An 8325-nucleotide genomic window follows, 5' to 3' on the forward strand; every position below is an offset into this window, starting at 1 on the left:
CCCCACAGGTATGGGAGAGCGTGATGGTCACATGGAAGCAGCACTGTTACCTTGGTGATGAGCTTTGTGTCGGCCAGCTCGGAGAGTTCCGTCAGCGCCACCGGTGACTTTCCCAAAATCTCCGACACTTTGTCGAGCCTCTCGTCATCCTGGTCGTCAGCGATGGCCACCACAACATTTGTGTCCGAGTCAGCGGCGCCGAACGACTGAAACGACTCCGAGATCTGGTGTGCGGGATTGGGGTGGGGAAGGGTAGTTTTAGTAATTTTAATAGAGGTTCAGTTAGTTTCGTAAGAATTTTACGGCACTTGCCACACAATTAAGTCATATAAGTGCCGAAAAATAGATGAGTTACAAGAGAGTAATATACACAAAAAAGAAGGAGAGATATAAGGATGATAAATGTTTGATAGGAAAGAAGAAACAAACCACACCAGAGCACCCGCCAACCAACCACTTTTAGTAGAGGTTTTTTTATTTTTAAAATTTTATTAAATATTATAGTAGAGCGTTTTACGGCGCTCGCAACTGCATAAGATCATATGAGCGCCAAGGGGTGGATGTCAACAGAGAAGTCTTTACAGAGAATCAGGATTATTCTGTTCACCTCTCTAGCTTCAACAGCACAAAGTCTGCTTCGACTATCAAGGCACCCCGGAAATAAAGGGTCACAAGAGTGTGACAAAACAAAAGAAGTAGAGGTAAATGACGATAGTAAGGATTAGGATAGAAAAAGCAGCAGTTCCCTGTTGCAGTTCAGCACAGTTGTTGCTGTTGTTGTTGTTGTTAGCAATCCAGTAGCATCTGAGAGTTAACTCTTCTGCATGATCATGATGTCATTCTGTAATAGCTGCATGTCTGTTCTAATTGTTGTCTTGAGGAGTAGAGGCAGTCAGATGTGTGGGGAAGCTTGGGAAGAAAACATCCTCTCAAATCGGTTAGTTTTGATGTTTGCTAGAGAAGAAAAAATGATGTTCCACTATCTCTGAGGGGTAGTCACATAGTGGGCAGGCAGCAGACTGCTTTACTCCAATTCGGTTGAGATGTTGATTGAGGAGATAATGTTGTGTTCTAAGTTGGAAGATTATGTATCTTAAGATATCTTTATTACAGATGTATAAAAAAACACACATATGGTCATAGACATGAACATAGACAGAAGTCTTAAGAGAAATACATTTCTTACCGTGCTGTCGCTCCATGTTTTTCACTCCGCCTTTCATAGACAAGAACATAACAAGACAAACTGAATCACTATGACCAGAGACAAGGCCATTCAAGATGGTAATGAACTTCAGCTACAGTTTTAGTTTCAGTTTTAGTAGAGGTTTTACGGCGTTCGTAACTGCATAAGGTCATATGAGCGCCAGAAGATTAGAGGTGTTACAAGAGAGTAACAAACATAAAAAAGAAGAAGGGGAGATAAGGACGATAGATGTTTTTTGTTTTTGTTTTAGTAAGAGTTTTACGGCACTTGCAACACAAATAGATAAGTGCCGAAGATTAGAAGTGTTACAAGAGAGTAACAAACATAAAAAAGAAGGAGTAGAGATGAAGATGATAGTTGTTTCATAGGAAAGCAGGAGCAAACCACACCAGAGCACCCGCCAACCGCCCACAGTTACAGTTTGTTTAATAATTCCAAAACATTTACACAAAAGAAACAGAGACAGAGACTTTTAAATACTACAAGACTTACATTTTTACTTGGGGAGAGGCAGAATAAAATTTCCGAGTGGACATTTTTTGTCATCATAGTGCCAGCGTGCTGCAGGTGCAGAGCTTTGTTGGCAGCGACCAGGACTTGAAACTCATCAATCACCTGAAACGTTGAATCAAACAGCATAAAAATAAAAACACAGTTCCAGAGTACTTCTAAACAAGTTTTAGATTTTGGGTAGAAAGACCCCCTCTCTTTCTTATTAACCCTATCCGTATAGAATTTTTCTGTCCAATAGTCACTTCGTTCTTGGATTGCGAAGAGCAGCGCGAGTAAGGTTTGTAAGAGAATATAGTTTTTTTTCAGGAATGTTTTTTAAAATCTTTCTTCTCTTTTAAAACCTTAGAAATGTTCCCAAAGGGGGTTATATTTAGGTTGATTAGCGGTGATTTTAATGGTAAAATTCGTTTATAATATGGCCACCTCTATTCTCACCCGGGGTGAGAATAGTGCAGGTGGGTCTTGTGGCTATTCTCACCCGGTGCTCGTGTCAACAAATTTTGCGTTCACCCTAAACCACAGAATTCTACACTGTGATAAGAGAAAAATTGTAGAATTCTATGCTGTGAACAAACGTTCCATTACAACTGTACTTGTAGCCTACTAAAAGCGTACAATTTTGTCTGTGGGCAGTGGAGAGAGAGAGAGTGAGAGAGAGAAAGAGAGAGAACAAAACAAAATGGCGACCCGCGTAGTTCGGCTCGATTCGAAAAGTTAAATAGCCGTAGCATCTTTGTAGACAACCAAATTAATTTACTTTTGTGTTTTAACATCATTTTTTAACTTTGTTTTGGTCAATTTGATCGTCCACACCGATAGACAGTATTCAGAAAGAGACAGAGAGAGAGAGAAGAGGGGAGGAGTAGATCTTGCGAGAACTTCCGGGCGGGTGAGAATAGCCACTTTCTTATAATATATCTAGATTCTAGATCCATATCACAACAAAAACATCAGAAAATCAGAAATAAGGCCTACTATGCCTCTTTACTTTAAGGCTCTTACTCTTACTCATCTTACTGACTTAGACTTAGATTAGAAGTCTATCTTTGCGAGATGGGTCCTTATATTGCAAAATTACTCAATAGAGCCTAGATCTATTACCATGGACGTTTTGAGGAGAGAAACTTCGATTGCTCCAGACATAACACTTTTCCGCAACTCTTTACACGATACATTTCGGTAGAGCGCTACAGTAATTGTTTTGTCTGGGTACAAAGTATGGGGAACTTTGATGTAGGCTGCCATGTTGTTTGAAACATGGGGAGGTCCTGCTATTTTTAATCAAGATTGGGATTAAAAGTTGCTTTGGTTAAATTGTTATTATTTTTTCAAAATTTTCAAGTCTTAATTTTTTTATTTCTTGGACATTTTATTTGATGAATTTATTGAATATGTTAGTTATGACATCAGAAAAATGAGTTGAGTGCCATGTTAAAGTGTGAGGATGGGCTTTCAGTAGCAGTTGAGGCAGGGGAGGTCTTTGTTTGTTGTTGAGTGACAAAAAAAATCTTGACTTCTATTATCATCTTATTAAAGGTAGTTCAAACAGAGAGCCTTTTGTAGATTAGGTGTATTTTATTTTTTCAATCCCGGAAAACTTATTTGTTTAATAAGTATAATGACTATAATATTGTTACCATCACTGTGTACACTTTAACGGCAATCGGAACATTCTTGTAGGTGACCGATTGAATTTAGGAGCTTATTCAAGCTGCTTGATTTCGGAACAGATTTGAGAAGGGGAACTACTCTTAATTTTAAAACAATCAATCATTAATATTATTGTTATTGATGGTGATAAAGAGGTGAGGTGATATAAGTGAACTTTGGCCAGTGCTACACCAAAGCCTAATGAACTCTTGGCTAATTATTGTTTAGATCTAAATCGAATGAGTATATTTATCTTTGGTCAGCCGACCAAGGGATAACTTCAACTCTTTTTTAAGTTACCTGGGTTTGTAAAATAAAAAAACCGTATGAAATGTTAGTTTAATTAAAGTTAAAGACAAATTTATTACAAACAATGACAATGATTGAACAATGCTATTAGTCTAACTGTCAATCTTAATTCATCTTATTGACTCAGGTCAGGTATTATGTAGATTTTTTTCAGGTAGGCTAGATTACTATCATTTTCATTTTAATGCTCACTTTTAGGACCAGGTATTGTATAATAGTAGCCTAGATTTAGATTATTATATAATCTATGTGCACTTTTTTTTCATTTTCATCCGTTTTATAAGATGAATTGAGATACCAAGCATTAGCCTACAATAGCAATGATGTGTGTTTTCATTTTCCTTTCTGCCTTTCAGAAAATAAAGGGAGAAAATCAAACATGCCTCCTTCTTTGAAGCCAAAAGCAACAGGCGGGCTCTCTGACTCGCTGAGAACATTATCTGGTGCGGAACCAAACAACACGAGCGATGGATCAGTCCTGGAGTTGCTACCGGACTTCCCCCCAGGCCCACTGGATGCGTACAGGAAGAAGGCTTCGTTTGATTGGAAGAAAATGGCACTTTTCCTCGATACGGAGGACATTTTGAGATTTAAGGTAGGTAGATATTACAGGGGTTCTCGTGTCCCAGAGGTTAAAGTGTTTGCCTCTCATTCAAAGGTCCCGGGTTTGAATCCTGGTAGTGATGGAAACATTTTCTTCTCTTAAATTGTCTCTTTTCACCTCCTTTCCTGATCTCTAGCAATGTTCTGTGATCTGCTTTCGTCTCCACTTTCTGCCCCCACCACCTCATCTGCCCCCTCCTCTGGGCTCCTGACTCTTTCTGCAGCTTTTCTACTGCTACTTCTTGGCTCCTTCTTACTGTTGTCTTTCAGCCACACCCCTCATCTCCTGGTAGGAAAGATCTACACTTAGCCTTCTTACACATTATATGGCCAAAAATCACGGAGTTCCCGCGTGCAAGTTGCGCTCGTTAAAGATCCCTTGGTGGTGTAAAATCGATTTGAGTAGGCTTCGGCCGCCACCCGCGCAGAATTCAAAACTACTAACTGAAAATGCTTAATGTGTCCCGCGCACTCAGGCTCATATGACCTTATGCAGAATTGCGAGCGCCGTAAAGCACTTTACCAATTTAAACAAAATATATACACAGACTGTTTTGTCTGGAATGTCAGTGAGAGTGACACTTTTGTTTTTACAGAGATGGTGTGTATCTGGTTTGGTAAGTGACAGTGGCTTTTGTGTTGGTCAGTAAGTGTGTGGGTGTGTGTATAGTGTATGAGTTTGTGTGTGTGTGTATGTGTTTGTGTGCGTGTGTGTGTGTATGTGTTTCTTGTGTGTGTGTATGTGTGTGGGTGTGTGTGTATATCGTGTGTGTATTATGTGTGTTTACAAAGAGAGTTTCAACAGTTTGTTACATAGGTAGAGATGGAGAAAGAAATGATCTGATATTCAAAAACTTTAAGATGGGAGTGGTGTAAAATGTTACTGCAGCAACAAAACAGGAATTAAGAGGCCTGATCAGCTACTGAAAGTACTCTTGTTTCTGTATTTAGCAAGACTTATATTTGTATAAATGCCTGTAGTTCATGCCTGGTATTCTAACTTCCACCTTCTAGGTACCACTTATCAATGTGGATTCCGATATTATAATAATATAGTGTAAATGTTTGAGTTAAGCTGTGTGCGTGGGTGGTTGGCGGGTGCTCTGGTGTGGTTTGCTTCTTCTTTCCTATCAAACATCTATCGTCCTTATCTTCCCTTCTTCTTTGTTACTCTCTTGTAACACCTCTAATCATTAGGCGCTCATATGACCTTATGCAGTTGCGAGCGCCGTAAAACCTCTGCTAAAACTAAAACATTTAAAGCTGTGTGCCCAAGCTGGCAAGGATCAATTTGGCACTAGCCTGTTAACTTGTGACCTGAACATGCGACGTGTGGGTGGTTGGCAGGTGCTCTGGTGTGGTTTGCTCCTTCTTTCCTATCAAACATCTATCGTCCTGATCTCTCCTTTTTTTATGTTTGTTACTCCCTCGTAACACCTCTAATCTTCGGCACTTATGTGACCTTATTGCGTTGCCAGTGCCGTAAAACTCTCACGAACATGAGACGTTGCTGGCTTCAAGGTGCTTGATGAAGGTGCTCTTGCTTTTTCTGTTTTCAGAACAGAATCTTCAAAACCCTGGAGAACGACCCAGTTTTTTCCAAGGGCCTAACGACCCCACCGCTGGAGAACCAACGCGAGCTCACCTTCCGTCGCACGCATCACGTGCTGGGCTACGACTTCCTGACTGACGATGAGCTCTACGGAAACCCGCTCAAGTTCAAAGCTTACACAGAGGCCTTGGGCATGTATGATTGGACGGTGTCGGCGAAGATCAACCTCAATACAGAGGTGAGACAATTATGATGCATGCCTTGCTTTACTTGTAAAGCGTGCTGACAAAATGAGTTACTTCTCAGATTTTATCCTTATGGAAATAGATAGATACATCAGGCTTATAGGTGAAGTTTTTACAATTTATAAGTCATCAATGATTTATTTAAAGAGGCATCAGCCATCCATGTCCAGGTGCTGTTTTAGCCTCACAATTTATAAGTATGAAATAAGAAAAGGCATTTTGTACTTTAAGATTGCGGCATCAATAGAAAAATCTACAAATTTCACCCTAGTGTCGATTTTTGGCCAATATCTCCATTTGTGGATTGTGAGAAGTAACTCATTTTGTCAGCTCGCCTCACATTTGTTCGCTTTTAAGCACAAGGGGGCTATCCCGATTATAAATGCTGTTTTGAGAAAATCGAAGTTAAAGTTTTTGGATCCTTATTCAGTCTCATTAAAAGACAAGGAGAGTTTTTTTTCTATGACCAAACAAATGTACACGCCAGTGAAACCAAACTTCCCTTATAGGTAGGGGAATGCCCACTTTTGGTGCAGGTCAAGATTTCTGAAAACCCCTGGGTTAGCCCACTTGTCCCTAAAAAGGACCATTTTATGTATGTGTGTGTGTTCTCTGCGTCAGCACAGAGTTACGGCTAGCTCAGTGCGTTAAGTTGTGTTTACTTTTTAGATTTTTTGTCACTACGCTAGCAGAATGGGCTGACAGTGTTCTGTATCAAGATTTGGTTCTCTGACTCTGGGTTTACACTAGAACTGGGTGGTTGGCGGTTGCCCTGGTGTGGTTTGCTCCTTCTTTCTTATCAAACAACTATTGTCTTTACCTTTCCTCCTTCTATTTTACAAAAATTAGTACACTAGAAATTTTCCGAGAGGCCACCCATTGTCGGGGAAAAGGTGGTTGTCTTTTACAGTGTCATTGTAATATGTGAGGCAGCGTGGTGGAATCAGGCGCTCTTCAATTTTTGAGTATTTGGACCTATTGGTATCATCTGAAAGCTGTTTCATTTGCCTTGCTCCTAATGAAATACATCTATAGATCTTCAGTAGAAGTCAAAATATTTTTGATTTAAGGAAATGAGGTTGCCTGGTTTCAGTGGTGAAATTAGCGAGAATATCGCCGCCAAAGTTTGGTAAAGAGCTCTTCAAAACTGAAAAATGACATATTTTGTGCCTTTAATCAATGTTTTTCAGTAAAATTCACATGGAAATGTGTTTTTATATGGACATTGAAGGGGTTGAACCAAAAAATAAAAATTCGATACAATCTTCCTAACTGGCGAAAAAATGCCTTTTTGTCCGATTTCATTATTTTGACGAGCGCCGGATTCCACCAAGTCATGACACATATTTTTACATGCGAGGTGGGGAGTGGGAGATGGTCGTTTGTACCGGTGGTTGTCTTGGACAGGTGGTCATTAGAGCATTGTATTTCCCTCTATTCAGACAGACTTGTTCTGTCAAGATGGGTACCACTGTATCAAGAACACCAGTCATTTCGTCACACGGTCATTTCGTCGCATCAGTGCTGTCAAGACGTCACAGTTATCTCGTACGCCCCAAATCCACAAGGTTGAATTGAGACTGTCATTTCATAGCACACAACAAAGTTTTTAGGTATTACTGTTGATGAAAGGTGTGATTGGCAAGATCATATTAGTTCTTTTCAAAATAAATTAGCTAATAGAAATGTGCAGTACTGCAATTTTGCTAAAAGCTAATATATCTATAGACTATATATTAATATATCTATATTGTAGACCCTTACTTTCAAATAAAAGCCTTACTAAGTCTTTACCAGACATTGTTTTTTGCCTTTTATTTAAACTATTATTCAAATATGGAACAGTTTGGACGAAGATTTAATTTACATTAATAATTTATATAACTTCAAAAAAAGCTTTAGGCTGATCCTCCAAAACTCTAATAGCATAACAATTTTGGAGAGATATAATATAAGCGAAGTCATTTCGTCACACATAATTGGGGTGTGACGAGATGACCGTATGACGGAATGACCGGTTTCCTGTATCAAGACCACCCCAAGACCGCTTGTTGTGAGCTGATGTGTAACACGTAGGTCCTTTCTCAGTGATGTGGTCGGTTGTTGACCTTTTAGTCTTGTCAGGGTCAAGTATCATGTATCTCCTTCTTGTCAAACACTCCTCTCTCTCTTTCACTCTCTCTCTCTCTCTCTCTCCCCTCTCTCTCTCTCTCTCTCCCCCCCCCTCTCTCTTTTTCTCTCTCTCC

General features: G+C 39.7%; 2 protein-coding genes across 2 annotated transcripts in view; one reads left to right on the top strand and one right to left on the bottom strand.

The window, feature by feature from the left end:
- Positions 1–50: 50 nt before the first annotated feature.
- LOC101857162 (EKC/KEOPS complex subunit TPRKB) lies at positions 51–3087 on the bottom strand (the record flags this gene model as incomplete). Its single annotated transcript, XM_013085065.1, is given in 3 exon segments — positions 51–224; positions 1700–1822; positions 2822–3087. Coding segments are annotated over 3 exon segments (441 nt in total), but the record flags the coding sequence as incomplete, so codon positions are not given.
- Positions 3088–3162: 75 nt separating this feature from the next.
- LOC101857380 (peroxisomal acyl-coenzyme A oxidase 3) overlaps positions 3163–8325 on the top strand; it is a gene marked incomplete at its 3' end in the record, with an annotated part of 16945 nt that continues 11782 nt past the window's right edge. The window contains 3 exon segments of the mRNA XM_035970935.1: positions 3163–3525; positions 4036–4274; positions 5842–6072. Of these exon segments, the coding sequence (XP_035826828.1) occupies positions 4059–4274; positions 5842–6072 (447 nt within the window).

The sequence above is a fragment of the Aplysia californica genome, unplaced genomic scaffold, assembly GCF_000002075.1.
Source record: "Aplysia californica isolate F4 #8 unplaced genomic scaffold, AplCal3.0 scaffold00014, whole genome shotgun sequence".
Lineage (NCBI taxonomy): Eukaryota > Metazoa > Mollusca > Gastropoda > Aplysiida > Aplysiidae > Aplysia > Aplysia californica.